At 40.9% G+C, this 17,805-nt stretch overlaps 2 protein-coding genes, 1 long non-coding RNA gene and 1 pseudogene across 3 annotated transcripts; 1 reads left to right on the forward strand and 3 right to left on the reverse strand.

The window, feature by feature from the left end:
* Window positions 1–613: 613 nt before the first annotated feature.
* Window positions 614–1,135, forward strand: LOC112170631. Its single transcript, XM_024307973.1, has one exon. It carries the CDS (start codon window positions 614–616, stop codon window positions 1,133–1,135), a length of 522 nt encoding a protein of 173 aa, XP_024163741.1.
* A 6,115-nt stretch (window positions 1,136–7,250) lies between these two features.
* On the reverse strand, window positions 7,251–12,310 carry LOC121049884. Its single transcript, XR_005801515.1, has 4 exons — window positions 12,177–12,310; window positions 7,753–7,841; window positions 7,456–7,620; window positions 7,251–7,353 (listed from the first exon to the last, which is right to left on the reverse strand). It is a non-coding gene; the product is annotated as an uncharacterized LOC121049884 (long non-coding RNA).
* Window positions 12,311–13,445: 1,135 nt separating this feature from the next.
* LOC121048861 (disease resistance protein RPV1-like) lies at window positions 13,446–15,164 on the reverse strand. Its single transcript, XM_040508382.1, has one exon. It carries the CDS (start codon window positions 15,162–15,164, stop codon window positions 13,446–13,448), a length of 1,719 nt encoding a protein of 572 aa, XP_040364316.1.
* An 18-nt stretch (window positions 15,165–15,182) lies between these two features.
* LOC112170634 lies at window positions 15,183–17,582 on the reverse strand (annotated as a pseudogene).
* Between the last annotated feature and the right edge of the window lie 223 nt (window positions 17,583–17,805).

Raw genomic sequence — 17,805 nt, forward strand, 5'->3', positions numbered from 1 at the left:
CAAATGTGTATATGGTACCGAAGCAAAACAGCTAATGCAGGACGTGCATTCTGGTGTCTGCGGTGCTCATCAGGCAGGTTCGAAAATGCGTTGCGTGCTCAGCAGACATGGATATTTCTGGCTAAGTATTCTGAAGGATTGTATCACCTTCGTGAAAGGTTGTTTGGATTGTCAGGCCCATGGGCCGGTCCAGCATGTTCCCAATGTACCAATGCAGCCCATTATAAAGCCTTCACCTACAAGAGGATGGGCGCTAGACTTAATTGGAATGATCCAGCCGCATTCATTGCTACATCACAAGTTTATCATTGTCGCTACCTACTTCTTTACAAAATGGGTCAAAGCAGAACCTTTGAAGGAAGCATCTGGTGGTACATTGCGCCAATTCCTGTTTAGGAACATCATCTGCAGATTTGGTATTCCATAAGTCTTCGTTTCAGATCGGGGGCAGCTTTCATTGGTGGTGAGGTTAGTAATCTGGCAAAAGAATGGGGAATACAGTTTGTCCACTCCAGTCCTTATTATGCTCAGTCCAACGGTCAAGCGGAGGAGAGCAACAAGATCATCATTACTTTGCTGAAGAAAATGTTGGAAGCCAATCCCCGACAATGGCATGAGACTCTTTAATTATGAGTCTCTTTGGGCCTACCGCACTTCAAAACGAAATCCCACCGCGACAATACCTTATGCTCTGATGTTCGGCCATGATGTAGTCTTGCCCCTGGAAGTCAACGTCCAATCTTTGCGAGTTCAAGAACAACATCATCTTATCGGAGAGGACTACGTTCAGGCTATGTGGCAGGAACATGAGGACCTTAGCGAGAAGCGCTTGGAGGCTTTGGATAATTTGGTCTTGGAAAAGCGGCGAGTAGCTCGCGCCTACGATAAGCGGACAAAGGGAAAAAGTTACAGCGAAGGAGAGTTAGTGTGGAAAGTAGTTCTTCCACTTGGTGAAAAGCTAGATGGTCGTGGTAAATGGACTCCGCGATGGGAAGGACCGTATATCATCTATAAAATTCTAGAGAAAGGAGCTTTCCATCTCAAGGATTTGGATGGTGATATTCATCACAACCCTATCAATGGCAGATACTTGAAGAAATACTTTCCTAGTGTCTGGGATGCGGAGGAATCTTAGACAGTTTCTTCGTATGAAGTTAAGGGGGCAATAGTAGTCTCATTGCTTTCGCGAAGCCCACTGACAAGGACCTATTTTTGAGGCCCATATTTGTGTTCACTTAGGGCCTACTTTGGAGGCCTCGCCCAGCTTAGCCAGATTGGGGGGACAAAATTTGCACAGGCTGGATAAGCGGCCGCGAGGAGTAAGCCTGTTATGCGGGTTGATTTGTTTCGTCGCGCGTTTATTTAGTTCGTTGTGGAAAGCTTGGTAAACTTGTATTTTCCCAAGATTTTTTTTCTGGAGGCCACTTCGGGTCACGTGAAGTTTAAATGCGCTGAGGGGAATAATTAAATTGGTAATTGTGGGGCCTGTTTTGAGTCTTCGCAAGTGTTCGAACAAGCAGTCTTTACGAGTATTCAAAAGGAAAATGTATTGTATTGATAAAGTGGCTTTGCGGTCAAAGAAGTACAATTGTAACTTTACCCAAATTACAAAGCCAAAAGTGGCTAACATTACAGAAATACAATCTTCTTGACATCTTCTAATTTGTTCTTCACATGGAGCGGCTATAGAAGCCAGCACTGGGTTGAACCGCGTCATTATCTCTGAATAGGGGCAGCGTGCAAAGGAACTGTAAGATAGGCGTAAAATTTGCCACCCTCTTCAACTTTAGGATTCACCATTTTCTGGGCATGAAGTGTGGGAACGGCCATCCTGCAGCCCGCACCCATTCCTTCCGCGAGTCCATCCTCTCCCTCCAGGATTTTGTCAATGTCCATAAGGGAGAGATCGAGAAGAAAGGGTGACCACCAAAGCCCCTTCCATCTAGAGGACTCAGGTCGATCTGGTCCATAAGGAAAGGGTCCGAGGAAGAGCAAAGGCCTTAGAGTGGCCTTCCTCCCTTCCTCGGCTTGCTTTGCGTGTGAGGGATCCCACAAAAGATGATCTGGCATGTCCAAATCCCCCACACTAATGGAGCCCCTCGTGCTTTTCTACCCATGACAGCCTGGGTGAAGATATAGGCTGGGAGGAGTTGGTAAGTACGAGGTTGCCTGAGATTAAGCCATGAGGCCTAATCCAAGCTTGAGATTTCGCCATAAGGCCTAAAGTCTAGGAGCTGGGAGTGTTTTCATGAGGCAAAGATTTGTGAAGGAGGAAGAGAAGTAAGGATTGGAAGGCCATGGTTTCCGGGTTCAAAGTAAGGATTGGAAGCATCCCTTGTTCAAAGTACCACTATTTACAGGAGAGATTGCATCAATCTTGACCCTTGAATGAGCGGTTAAGGAGTCATGCAAATCAGCGTCTTTAATTCAGGTTGATTACTTTAATCTCGAAAATGAAGAGAATCACAACTCAGAAAGTGGGAGGGGAATGCCAAATATGCAAGGTCGGAATTAGTCTTGACCAGGTGACCTCAGCGAGGACTACATCATCAGAAGACTCTTCCTCAGGAGGCTCCTCGGCTACTGCCTTTTGTTCCCTGGCCTGAGTAGAGCTACCCTGCTCCGGGTGGCACGCTGAAGGATGCACTCAGGAATAAGGACAGAGAATCAAAACAAGGAAAAGAAATGGTGAGGAAAGTTGAAAACTTACTGTTGCCCCATGTTCACGGATCTGTATCCCCAGAAGTAATGATCGAGGAGGTGGAGCAGGCTGCGAGGGTTGTGCTGCAGGATTGCGGATGCGCGCAAGAGCTGCGCAGTCCTCCAGGCCAGGACTACTCTTGTGTTGAAAGATCCGGGCAAAGAGTTCATCATGCGGCGGGTCCCAACAGTTCACTAATACTTCTTTCCACCAATCAGCATAATCATCACCGACATCATTGAAGGGGTACAGCACCTTAACCCGATCAGGGACCGCTATCAAAGTGAACTAACTCTGGAAAGGGGGAGACCCATGCTGGTCTGATCTCCGCCAAGAAGTGTAGTAGTTGGCAGACTCAAGCAAAGGCCAAGGTACCATCTGGACCAGTCCAAGTTGGCAAGCAAAATGGTTAGGGGCATAGAGCTCGTAGCATATGTGATCGTCGACAAGGCGGATGTTCCAACAGGAGATGGCGCGACGAAAGGCCTCGAGCGCTCTCTCACTGTAATCCTTTCCACTGGGCAAGAAGCCATCCTCAAGGGGAGAAGGATATCACCTAGAAAGGACTATCGTTGGGTTCGGCATCTCCAGCATCAGGTAGAGTGAGTAAAGCACACGGAGTAGGATGGAGCGCGGTACTTCGTGTCGCAGCAAAGCCAGTTCCCTAGAAGGGAGTCGACTGGGGGATCCTCTAAAATATCGTCGCGGCGAAAGCGAGGAAAATAGGTCTGTAGCCAAAAGGCGAGGATCCAGAAGGGGCTGCTGATATCGGTATCGAAGGGGCGCATTACGGCGTTGTAAAGGGAGCGATACAGCACACCCAATACAGGTTGCCCAAGGCTAACGCAAATGCCATTATAAAGACCAGTGGCCAGAGGGTTCCAAGTACCAGTAGTTTTGCCAGAAGAGGTACAAAAAATGAACTTACAAAGCCAAAACTCAAGGAAGGCAATCCCTCCTGTCGCATCGTGTTGTTTACAGTAGTGTTCTCGCCACGACAGGTAGGATCTGCTGTAGTGCCCCCGATTTCCCTGATCCATTTGCGGCGAGAAGTCGACTTCATCAAATTGACCGTGCTCATAGGGGTCCCAATCGATGGGCAATCCCGTGATAGTAAGAATGTCCAGTAGAGGTATGCCCATTTGCTCGAACCGGAAATTGAAGGTATTGCTGGAGGTGTTCCAGAAGCAAAGAGCGGTACCTATCGGCGTGAGGTTGGTATGAAAAGGAAGACGGAAGCACAGATCGATGGCTTGGGTGATACCCACCGCGTTCCAACGGGCCAAATCCCTCGCTCGGACCTCCTGGTCCTAAGTTTCCTCCTCAGCAAAGACAGTGGTCCAATGACCCACCTTCCGCCTTGGCCCCAAACTACTAAAGTCACAGGGAACCTGCCGGAGAGCCGCTATAGGACGGCGGATGGGAAGCCCGTAGTAGGCCATGGCATCATCTGGCAAACGGTCGTGAGGTGTGGGCCCAAGGCTTGCTTGATTTCCACCTGCACCAAAGCCCATCAGTCGATTTCTCTCCACGCCGGTCTCACACAAGCATCGAATGGCCATATTGGTTTAGGGTTTAGGCGGCATCCTCGTTGATTTCATCTAGCTGATCGATGGGTTTGTTTTTCTTAGGTGCCAGTTCTGGATCTTTTCGGGGATGGAAGTTAAAGTTCAGAGAAGAGAGAGACTGGAAGGGGTTTCGTTTCTGGGTTTCTCCGGAAAAGCAAAACAGGAAGAAAAGCGGACAAGAAAGGGTCTGACACTGTTGTTGATCGGATAGAAGTGGAGGCGTCCAAATTTAAATAAGAGATTTTGTGAGGGAAACGATGCAACCAAAAGACGTTTTTACAGCCAAAAGGTCACCTCGTTTCATCATTACATTGCTCTTCCTTAATGGCCTTGTTTCCACCAAAGAGAAGTGTCGCTTCAAGCCCCCTTCGATCAGTTACAAGTTGCCACGAGCCTGATCTCGAGGCCTAGGGGGAAATGTTTGAGCCCAAAAATACTTTTGGCTGGATTCTGAGAATGGCTGAAAGTGTGGGCCGATGTAGCGGCCCAGATAGGGAGCAAGTAGCAGGCCCAAAGAGGGAATCCGGGCAGAATCCCCGCGAAGCCCCCATGGGGACCCAGTGGAGTCCAAGATCAGGAATCCACGTTGAGTAATCATTATATTCTTCACCCACATGGAGGTCAGAGAGTGCAATACAGCCTAGCTCGCGGGGTAAGAAAGATGTTAAGCGTGTTAGGGGATCTGATCACTTTTGCAGAAAAATAGGAATATAGCATCATGACTATGTTAGTGCATCATTAATGCGATGCGCTCGCGGGGATAAAACTAAACACACTACTACGAAAAGGTCATCAGACGACAGTGATTTTCTATTGTATGATGACCAAACTAACCGTGGTCTAAACGAGTGTTGTGTGATTGAAAAATCAGACAACGGTGATTTCACCGTTGTGTGACAATACTTTGCTGAACAGAATATCTTTTTCCGTTGTGTGAATTCTGTGCCGGCCTGGCATGCGCGGGGATGTGTCGGTACATTCAGACAACAGAAGAAAAAATTCACTGTTGTGTGAGATTCATAACACACAACAAATATAACTCATTCTTTGTTGTCTGAGATTCATAATACACAACAGATATTACTCATTCTTTGTTGTGTGAGATATGTAACACAGAACAGATATTACTCATTCTTTCTTGTCTGAGATATGTAACACACAACAGATATTACTCATTCTTTGTTGTCTGAGATTAATAACACACAACTGAAGTGAAATTATCTCCCTTGTCTATTGATTACTCAGACAACGGAGATGATTTCATTTCTGTTGTGTGTTATGAATCTCACACAACAGAACTTTGTTTTCTTTTGTTGTTGGTTGTTAGTTCACACAACTTCTCTATTTGGTTAGCTATATCGTGTGAATATTGTAATCAAATTGGGTAACAAACCAGTGACTGTTGTAGGAAAAGCCTCAATTTTGAACTCTTTTACAGTCAGACAACACATTGATTTGCATTGTGTTGTAAGACTAAATATTGGACAGTAATTACCACATAAAAAGTACTCAAATCCATATCATTCCATTACCATTTTTCAAACATCCATACATTGCCAGCAGTGACTGTACCCCCATAATATAAAGTTTCGGATAGATGTAGATGGGGTGTGAGTAATTATTTTCTCTGTAAAAAAGGTAATGTACTTCATACTCAATGAACTTGATAGGCACAACCAAAATTTTTCAGGTTCGACAGTTTTATGTAGAGAATTCATGATTTAGAGATTCTTTTCCTAATGGACAGATTGCTATCAGCCTAAGCTATTACCACTTCTTTATGTTGCTGATTACATATACACAATCTCAGTCTGAAACAACAAAGATCCCAAAACCAACCCACCCAGCTGGAAAGGAAAGCCATATTCACCATAAAATTGATCTAGACGAATGTTACTACATGAAGACTGATCGATCAGTAACAAAAACAAACTATGATAGAAGTAAACAATGCAGAACTTGTATTTGTCACAATTTGCAAGCCTAATATATAGCATCCTATAGTCAATTACCCTCTTATAACAAGATTGATAAAAAGAAATCAAACAAATAGAGTAGCAGAGTGCTTATCCTAATCGATCTATATAAGGATAGCATAGTACTTATCCTAATCAATATAAGGAACTAAATTGTGTGAACTAGCCAACGTTCCAGACTAGGCATATCTAAACAATGTAAAATAAAGGGAATAAAAATAAGTATCTAAGATGAAGTCATCAAAATGAGAGAAAATGAGAATGCAAAATTCTGAATTATGAAAAGCTGGATTTTAAGGTGTTGATGAACCTTGTTGATGCCAAGCCATTTGCTGATGCATTCACTATGGTAAAGATGCTTGCAGGGCAATTTGATTTGTCAAGCTCCTCTTTTGTACCTACAGCCAAATAGAAGAAGATGCATGATGACTCCCAAACACAAAATCAAAACCCCAGAAAAAACTTTTAAAAAATTAGATAAGTAAAGAGTAAAGACATAAACATTGTTATGAAGATAATAGAATTACTAGGCACACTGACTTCAATTCCAAGAGAGAGGAGAGCAATTTGAGTACATACCTATAAAAAGAGTGTGATTTCAAGAGCTTTGGCATCCTTGAACGTAACAAATGCAGTCTTTGATTGCACAGGATCAATGCACATTGCACAATATTGCACACACAACCAACCAGTTCAATATCAAAATTACCAAAACCCAACCAACATTCACACTCGACAGCACAGCAAGATACATGATAAAAATTTTAAGAATCAAGAAACTTGGAGTTGGTAATATTAAACTAGTCAATTATTTATCCATACATTCCATTTCGCTCTTTTAACTTTTTCTTTTTCTTTCCTTTCAAAATTACCAGCAAAATCAGAAATAAAAATTCTTCAGGTTGGTTTTCATTGGCAGGCAAACAAAATGAGAACTAAAGTTTATTTATATAAAACGAAAAGGAAAAGGAAAAGAGGAATAATAATAATAAAAAGAAAAGTACCGTTGGATCTGAATGCGTTCGATCTCTCCATAAAATGAGAAGAACTCGTGAATCTCTCTCTCACTGGCTAGATCTGATAGTTGCTTTACTTGGACAGTTCTCGTCTGCCAAATTAATTAATCGGAAAAAAAAGAGAGGTTAAATTCAAAAACTGTATATATATAATTCGAACAAAAAGATAGTTCATAAAATAAAACTGAATATACCAGTTCTTTGCAAGTGACACAAATGTTTGAGCTCAATCGGATGAAAATTTCAGTAATCAAAATAACTATGAGAGCCTCACAGTTTGCTAACCCACATTCAAAACTGAAAATGCCAAACCTCAGCCGGTCGGTAAGGAACTGCACCTCCAATATATCTCAGTAAACCTGTAGAAACCGGGTAAGTATAGCCAGAAGAAACCTATGAGCCATTTATCAACCAAAACCTTACGATCGAGTAGTTCTACTACTAGTACACGAACAAATTCGTATTATAGGTCACAAGCGTCAATAACTTACCATCCAGTCTAGGCTTCAGTCCACATCTTTGGTTTGTAAGCCTTGTTTGGAGAGAAGTAGTCACAATAGAAGCCGTATCAAGCGTTAATCTGTTGAGACAAACAAATCATTATGAAACAAAAAATAAATAAAGAACCAAGATAACAAGCCACACTGAGGAAAATGACAAAACATGTTCTTAATAGCTGAAAAATTTAACCACAAACATGACTCTCAAATCAGGTGACAAAATACAAATCGAATGCATCTCCAGATCTCTAATATGAGAAAAGGCTTTAGTAATGCAGACCTACAACACTACAAATCCAAGCACATAATTAAACAAAAAGACCTGGCCATCATTCAATCATTACAAAACAAAACCTCCATGAAAAGATAAATAAGTAATGAGAATATGACCAACAGAAAAAAAAAAAAAAAAAGAGAGAGAGAATAAAGATCAACCATGTGCAAAGAAGAATCATTATTCATGTCTACCATGACGATCTCTAAGAAGACACACCATTGAGTAGCAACCCCACTAAGAAGACGGAAGATAACATGAACGCCATCCACAAATGGATTCCAGAAAACCCTGGAGTATTAATGGTTTCAAAGTGGTTCTGTTGACATGTGTGACAACTCGCTACAAAAGACTTAACATCTTTGTGAAGTCCAGGCCATGCAAAAGACCTTGTGATCCTCTTCTTAGTTCTGTGAGTTCCTGTATGCCCTCCACTATAACCACTGTGGAATTCGGTGATGATCTTTGTTCTCTAGCCTCCCTATTCTGGTACAAAAATGAGACCTTTATAGTGCAACTGAGATTGAATCACTGAGTACTGAGGCTGAAGTGGTGGATCCTATTCCAGTTGCTTGATTATGGCACTTGCTTCATTATCCAATAGACAAGTAGCTTGGATTTCTAGTACATAGCTATGAACTGGTGTGGAAATGCCAAAGCTGGCATTTAATGCTCCATATTTAGTGATGGCCTCAGTGTGAATGCTACTCAGCTCCTCTTTTCTGGATAAAGCATCTGGGACTGTGTTATTTTTTTCCAGCCTTGTAATGAATTGTGTAATCATAACCTACAAGCTTAAGCAACCATTTTTGCTGAGCTGGAGTGGATGTTATTTTATCTAAGAAATATTGAATGGTTCTGTGGTCAGTGTAGATCCTGAAATTGTTTCCAACAAGGAAGGTCACCAATGTTGCATAGCAAAAACAATAGTCAACATTTCTTTATCATATACTAATAATGCCATATGACTGGGGCTAAAGCCTTGCTTAAATATGCAATGGGATAGCCTTCCTATGATAAGATAGCACCAATTCCCACTCCAAAGGCATCACACTCAATGACAAACTCTTTAGAGAAATCAGGTAATGCCAAAATTAGGGTATTCATGAGTGCTTTTTTCAACTTGTCAAAAGCTGCTTCAGAAGTTGGAGTCCATTGGAAACCCCAACTTTCAACATGTCAGTCAATGGTTTGGCTATAATACCAAAATTTTTGACATATTTTCTGTAGTAGCCTGCTAATCCAAGAAAGCCTCTCAATCCCTTGATAGTCTTTGGTTTCTCCCAACTTTTGATACACTCAATCTTTGCTGGATCTACAAAAACTCCATCTGCACTCACAACATGCCCCAAGTACCCCACCTTATCAACACCAAAGCTGCATTTTCTTTGTTTTATCTTCAAGCAATGCTGCTGCAATTTAATAAAAACTAATTCCAAGGGCTGCAAGTGTAACTCAAAACTGGGACTATAAACTAGAATGTCATCTAAAAAGACCAATGCAAATTTTCTTAGATACTCTCTTAGTATATCATTCATCACTGACTGAAATGTAGAAGGAGCATTGGTGAGTCCAAATGGCATGACAAAAAATTCATAATGGCCACTATGTGTCCTGAAAGCAGTCTTGTTGATATCAGAAGGATTCATTCGAATTTGGTGGTATCCCGACCTCATATCAAGCTTAGTAAAAATGGTTGAGCCATGCACTTCATCCAATAACTCATCTACCACAGGGATTGGATACTTTTCTTTAACTGTGGCAGCATTTCAATGATCTATAATCCACACATATCCTCCAAGTGCCATCTTTCTTCTTTACCAATAGTACAGGAGAAGAAAAAGGGCTCACACTAGGCCTGATTACCCCATTGTCTAGCAGCTCTTGTACTACTTTTTTCTATTTCAGCTTTCTGAAAATGTGGGCACCTATAAGGCCTCACACTCACAGGTAGAGTGTTTGGTAAGAGCTCAATCTTATGGTCCTGGTTTCTGATTGGAGGTAAACAAGTTGGGGGAGTGAACAAGTCCTCATATCTGCTGATCAAAGCTTGGAGTTGTGTGTTCTGAGGTGTAACACTTTGACTCATCAATGTAGGTTGGACTTGGATCATTAGTGCCTCCCTTTCTTTTCTCAACAATCTTGTCATTGCCTTGCACACTATGACAGTAGCTTGAGGATTAACTTCACCTAAATTAAGAATTCTGCTCCCTTTACCTTGAATCCCATTTTCATGGTTTCAAAGTTCCACAATATGTCACCCAAAGACTTGAGCCAACTGGCCCGTAACACAATTTCACATCCAGTCACAGGTAATATATAAAAATCATTAGAAAAAGTAAATTGCTATAATTTGAGTTCAACCCTAGCCTCACCTCTAGTCTTCATTTCAGCACCACTAACTGGTATAACATTAAAGGGAGAAAGTTTATGAACTTGTACCTTACCACCTTTGAGTAACTGAGGGTGGATGAAGTTATGTGTAGCTCCTGAGTTGATGAGCACATGCACATTTTTACCATTGAAGTTCCCTTTCAGTTGCATAGTAGTCACATTACTTTCTCCCATTACCTGTAATCTAATTGAAGGTTCGTCAGTGTCTGAGATTGGAGGTACTTCAGCTGCATCCATCTCTTCTGAAGAACTCAATAGATCACAGTCCTCCTATACAACTTCCATGATCATTAGCTGGCCTTTCCTATAGTTGTGTCCTGGTTTGAAAGGTTCCTGCAAGAAAAGACACTGGTTTTTGCTCTTCTTTCCTTATACTCCGAGTGAGACAATCTTCTGCTGCTATTAGAATGTCCTGCAGTATTGGTCACAGTGTTTTTGGATGTAAATGGGGGTGCCTGAATCTTGGTGCCAATGCTGAGTAAGTGAGTCTTAGTGTGCATCATAGATGGAGATCCTATGGATGACCTAGACCCTCCCTAGTTTCTGGCATAGTGTCTATGCTGTTCATTTCTAGTCTCATAAACCCTGGCAAGTTCGCATGCTTCATATAATGTTATAGGTTTTTGAGCTTGCATATTCACTCTTATATCCTCCTTAAGACCACCAATAAAACAAGACAACAATACCTCTTGATGAAACCTTGGAGCTCTTCTGGACAACTTGGTGAATTACTCTTTGTGGTGTTCAACACTGCCTGTTTATGACATTCTAGCTAGAGCTGCTTGATATTTTATCTTGTTATAACCATTGAATTCTCTCATGAGTAAATCCGCTAACCCTTGCCAAGTACTTGGAAACTCAAGCTTGAACACGTACCACCTATTGGAGGCTTTATCAGACAAGTGCATAGTAGCAATTGATAGCTTCCTATCCTCGGGTATTTAATAAAATTCAAAGTACTGTTCTGCCTTGTTCAACCATTCTACTGGATCTCCTCCACTGAAAACATTGAAATCCAGTCTCATTTGCTTCATTGTTGGAAGATTCAGATCGAGATAGGGTGGTGTGTATGGATGAGGACGTGCTTGGAAAAATGGGTTGGATAAATGGTGTGAAACATTGGAACATATTGTGGGGTACTTTGGGGTAATGGTTGTTGGTAAAATGGAGCAGAATGGTGTGTTCAATTTTATGAGTATAGTGATTGGGATACTTGAGCAGTGGTGGTTGTTGCAGATGTGGATGGTGCACTATTCAATTATGGTGTAAATTTCTGTGTGTAAGTAGGTGCTACAAAACTTGGGGTAGTATTATTAGGAAAATTATGCATAGTAACCGAGTAAGGACTAGCATATGTCATCACAAAAGGGGTATGTTCATTTGGGATCTGTGTATGCATATGAGATGGGTGTGGTTGAGAATGACTAAACCCTATGCCGCTAGATCTAGTAGTGGGTATGATATGATTGGGAGCCAAAATGGGTTTGCTAGAAGTATTGGGGTGGTGCTCCACTTAATGAACGACTGGCTATACTATTCACTACAGCCATAGTACTATCACTACCTAGAGGTCTAAGCCCTAAATTTCTAGCCACACCTTCCTATCTTTTTTCACCATCATTCCCAGTAACTTTTAACTCATTGGTGATCTCAACAGAACTAGTAAGCACATTACTAGTTAATTGTAATAACACATCATCAGTAGCAAAATTGAATTCAGCAAAAATTGAGGTATGAGTTGGATTACCCTCAAATCTGGCCATAGTGGATGAGGTATCCTCAATAGCTGAGACCACCGGTGGAGAAGGTAGTGAACCAAAATGAACAGTGCCATCGGGTAGTGGAACCGCAGTGCTACCTTGGTTGACTATTGGAGGCTCCTTGAGAGCGGTGAGTTGCGCTTTAAAATCATCCACGAGCATGGATCGGAAGCTCTCCAAAGAGATGGCGAGTGAATCCTGGAGAGAAGCTTGCATCTCGTCTAAGCGAGTGTTGGTCTCATCATGGTGAATTTGAAGTTCAAATTCCAGGTACGATAGCTCACTGGAAACACGAGGTGGCGACGAGGGCTCCCCTGCCCCCTTCAATTTCCCCATGGACGAGCGGCTTTGATACCTGTTGTTAGGGTGATAACCCCAACCGGAAAATTAACATCAGAATATAAAAGAAGCAAAGGAAATTCAAATATATTGATCGATGAGACAAGAAATACAAAGGTCTGGTTTATATAGCCCAAGATGAGCTACCTACCACGGACATGTGTCCTTCATGTATTGGTTACAACTAATTGAAAGATAATTAGCAGCTTAACCCTAATTGACTCCGTTAACGACTAATTAACTAATAGTCATCCAAGCACATGAAAACTTAATGACTTCTTCTATCCAGAACGGCAATGCCATATAGGTATAATTTCATAACAGTGCCGCAGGTGAACGTAGAGCGGACGGACTGGATGTGGAAGGCGTTTTTGCCGGAGGGTTCGAATCGGGACCACCCGGTGGTCAATGTGTTTAGACCGAATGCAGTGGATATTTCGATGGTTGATTTTCCGGTGACGATTGTGGTTGTTGGGGGATTTGATCCTTTGCAAGATTGGCATAAGGGATACTACGAGGGATAGAAGAAACGCGGGAAACAAGCGAAGCTGGTGGTGTTTCAGAACGCCATTCATGCTTTCTATGCTTATCCCGAGTTGGATGACGCTTCTATGTTTATTAATAGAGTCAGGGATTTTGTGCAATCGCAATTAGTTGATGCTACTTTCAGACATTAACGGAGTCATAAAAGTTGGTTTTCAATTTGGTGTCAATTTTCTTTTCAGGATATATAAATGGCAGTCAAATAAAAGAGACATTCAAAATCTAAATATTACTGCTTTATCGAACAAAGGATCAATCACACGCTCACACCGGCAGGGTAGGCATAATTAACCAAATGAAAAATAAGAAGCATCAACATGCATGTGTTCAAGACAAGAATTCAATTCATTTTCACAAAAAAAAAAAAAATTACATTAACCACTTTTCTGGTCACTAGGTCCTGCCCCGTCAAGCTCAAGTCCTTTAAATCTTTTTGGATGAGGTTCTTCTTCCTCTTCCTGACCTGCACCAATTTCAGTACTACTAGATGCTGCATCTTCCTCATATACTATACGGACCCCACACTTCTTCACTTGCCCAATTTCCTCATCCATTCCTCCCTCCACATGGAAATGAGATATAAATGAGAATTCAAGCTGAAGTTGATAGTAGATATCCTGCCACCCAGGTTTAAAGGAATATTTATCACGGTGTCCACAAAAGAACCAAATGTGATCCAACACAGGTATACCCCACTTTCCCCCAAACCCTAGATAACAGCGACCCAAGGATTCTCCATTGGCCATCAATAAGCAACGTAAGCCAAACTCATCCAAAGGCGGGAGTGGTTTGAGGAGTCTAAAAACAACACACCAGGCAAATCCCTTCCACTTGTTACTAAACCAACCTGGATGTAGCTCTACAGTTATCGAAGACCCCACACTTTGGTGATTGTACCACTCTGGTATTTCATTTCCAGGAGCAGTAAAGCTAAAATGAGGTTTAGAATGTGCTGAAGAACCCCAATGTTCAAACTTAAGGTAGCGTGTTAGCAATGAAAGTGCTGAGCTTTTACAGCTTTCATTGTCCACCATTTTGAAACAGCTAACACTCATCAATTTCTTTATTTGATTGGTTAATGTGTCTAATGAAATGCAGTTGTTGATGTTTACACATGAACAAGTTGGAAGCTCTGGCAAAGCTTGAAGCTTGCAGCATGAATCCAAGTGAAGACATTCAAGTCTAAAGAGTTGCCCGATGCTCTCAGGTAGTCTAACAAATTGATTTTTGCTCAAATCTAACTCTCTTAACAAGGATAAGCATCCAAAATCACTGGGAATTTCAGAAAGATTGCAGTCACTTAGTTCCAGTATGGTTAATGAATGCAAACCAGAAAAATTGGGCAACGACAATCCTGCCGGAATGTGACTTCTTTTTCGCAATAACTGAAAAGGGTTGAAGATCATATTCCATGATTTATGTGATTGTCCTTTACATCCTCCAAGAAATAATTTTTTGAGGTTTTTCAAAAGACCAATAGAGGATGGCACTTCTCTTATGCCACTTCCACTCACATCAAGTTTCTCCAAACAGGCAACACAACCCAACTCATCTGACAATTTATCAAGCTTTGAGCAACCAGAAAGATTGAGATCTTTGAGAGATTTTAACCCACCTACACTGCTTGGAAGACACACAAGATTTTTGCAATCTCTCAAGGACATAGAAACAAGTCCTTCAAGCATGCCAATAGAGTAAGGTATCTCTCGTATAGAAGTCCCACTCGCATCAACCTCTTCCAAACAAGCTATATGGCCCAACTCATTTGGCAATTTGTCAAGCTTTGAGCAACCAGAAAGATTGAGATCTTTGAGACATTTTAAGACTCCTACACTACTTGGAAGACACACAAGATGTTTACAATCTCTCAAGGACATAGAAACAAGTCGTTCAAGCATGCCAATTGAGCAAGGTAGTTCTCGTATAGAAGTTCCACTCACATCAACCTCTACCAAACTTTCTAAATGACCAATGTCATTTGGTAGTTTTCCAAGCTTTGAGCAACCAGAAAGATTAAGAACTTCGAGAGATTTTAAGCCACGTACACTGCTTGCAAAATGCACGAGATTCTTGCAATCTTTTAAACTCAGCATCGTAAGTTTTTCAAGCACTTAAACCCCTGGGTCAACCTCATATAATCTTGTACAACCTTCTAGAAACAGAACCTCAAGATGTGGCATGCCATTAAAGTTTGGGGTGTTGATAAGATTCAAAGAGCCGCTGAGTTTAATAGTTTTCAAATTGTATAAAGGCTGTCAAGTAAAAGCATGAGAAAATCAGCTTTTATATACAACAATTTCGTATGTAAGTAATGAAATATTATACAAGTACTTGATACCTCTATTTCCAAAGGAAAATTTTCAATGCAACTACAACACATTTCAAGTTCTAATAGCTTCTCAGGGTTGAAATGTGATGGAAGAGATTTCAAGGGATACCCGGTCCAGTTAAGAATCCGTAAACTATTAGGAAGACATTCAAGCCCATTCGGTAAGTTCCCATTCTTAATGACCAGGTATCTCAATCTGCTCATCATCAAAAAGGATTTAGCATTCACCCTCACCGTTACTCCAAGCTCAGTTGAGTCCAGAATAATGCCTTCTATAGCTTCTGTTCCCTATTAAACATCACCAATATAAAATATTAGGGTTAAGAAATTAAGAATATTAGACTACCTTTTCATTAGCAAACATAACTAAAATTGTCTTACACTAAATCTCTTACAGTATTGTTGGTCAGGACATGTTTGACGTCTTCAGGTTGCCATAACCTACTGCACCTGCCTGGCTCATTAGTAGATTCTCGGCGGACAATTTCCCGACCCATTTGTTGAAGCAAATCGTGCATCCATAGTCTTCCATGCAAAATAGTCAAGAGAGATCTTTCAATAAGAACTTTTATTCCAATAATCGCAGATACATCGCAACTGTTCAGTATTTCTGTTACTCGATCTTGGTTCTCTCCACAAAAGAAGCATGAAATGTCTAGGAATATTTTCTTCTCTTCATCATCTAGATCATCATAACTAGTTTTAAGTATGTCAAAAATTTCAAGGTTATAAACTCTTCGTAGTTTTCTCAATGTACTGTTCCATTCACTTAGATCTCTTCCATGCAAAAAAGAGCCCAATACTTCAAGAGCTAAAGGGAGACCTTTGGCATAATTTATGACAGATTTAGACAAATCAAGAAAATCTTCTTCAGGGTAACCTTTTTTGAATGCTTTCCAACTGAAAAGCTGGAGAGAATCCTCACCATCAAATTCCTCAACCTTCAATCTTCTCTCCACTTCATGTTCAATCAATAAATGCTCATTTCTAGTTGTGATGAGAACTCTACTCCCTGAACCAAACCACTCTTGGTTTCCTGCCAAATATTTCAAATGCCTTGAATGGGTCACATCATCAAGAATGAGAAGAACTTTTTTGTGACCTAACAACCTCCTTATTATGGTGGCTCCTTCATGAAGGTCTGATATGTCAGCCTTTTTTGTCCAAATCCCAGAGAGAAGTTGCTTTTGTAGATTAAGTAGACCTTTTTTTCAACGGAGTCTCTAACATTGGTCAGAAGGAAACTAAATTCAAATTCACGAGAGATTCTCTCATACACCACTCTTACCATAGTTGTCTTACCAATCCCGCCCATTCCCCATATCCCAATGAAGCGGACGTCATCCACCCCTGCACCTAAAAGCAAATTGACTGGCTGCAATCTTGAGTAAATTCCAACTAGATTTTCTGCATAAATGAATGATGTAGGTTGCAGTTTTTTCCATATAACTTCAACAATATCTCTAATGAGCTTTGATTCATACCTACAACACAGAATGGGAACATTTAGTTTATGTTAATGTCTCTGCATTGGATTCGATTTCTTTTATATACTTGGAATGAGATTTGAAAAGCCTCATAAGCTGAATTTGTTATCTGCCTATATTATTTGTGAATAACATGAAGAGTGCAAAAATTAACTACTATAAATTAATAGAAAGAGACAAAAAGAAAAGAGTATGTGCGTACCATTCCTTTGAATTCCACCCAGAGAAACTTGCCACTTCAGTTAAAGCATATCTCCACCTTCGTACTTTCTCTTTGTCATCCCTAAACCTTTCTTCATGAGTAGCGAAGGCTTCTCTAAAGCTGCCTGTTTGCTTTCGTACATCAGAGGGATCAACATCATAGAAAATTGGCAGAACCGTTTCTCTTGCTTTCATACATTTAACAATTCTTACGAGTTCATCCAAGCACCATGTTGACGATGCATAATTTTGTGAGAGAACAATGAGAGCAAATCTTGATTCTTCAATTGCAGCAAAAAGTGCTGGAGAAATAGCTTCCCCTTTGTGAAGTTCAGGATCATCCCTGAAAGTTATAATTCCTTGATGATCCAATGCAGTGTATAAATGGTCTGTAAAAGCCTTTCGAGTATCCTCGCCTCTAAAACTCAAAAAGACATCATATTTCCACCGAGGAGGTGAAGAGCTCTCTGTGCTCATTTCCAATTGAACCTACTATCCTGTTGCATAGAAAATAGTAATAATGACGGATATCTTTGTAAATCCACTATATATTAACATTCATTCTAATAAACGAATCGAATATGAAGTGACAAACATTAGTTGCTTCGCTTTTTGGTAGGAAATTAATTTGATCACAAGTATTTTTGAACAGAAATTCATAAACAATTGGCATTATGTTGAAGGATATTCGACTTTAGTATGCCTTGTCAAACTAAG

The sequence above is a fragment of the Rosa chinensis genome, chromosome 6, assembly GCF_002994745.2.
Source record: "Rosa chinensis cultivar Old Blush chromosome 6, RchiOBHm-V2, whole genome shotgun sequence".
NCBI lineage: Eukaryota > Viridiplantae > Streptophyta > Magnoliopsida > Rosales > Rosaceae > Rosa > Rosa chinensis.

Coding starts and splice junctions, on each gene's coding strand:
- LOC112170631 (XM_024307973.1), top strand. CDS start 614: ATGAGACTCTTTAATTATGAGTCTCTTTGGGCCTACCGCACTTCAAAA.
- LOC121048861 (XM_040508382.1), bottom strand. CDS start 15,164: ATGCTGAGTTTAAAAGATTGCAAGAATCTCGTGCATTTTGCAAGCAGT.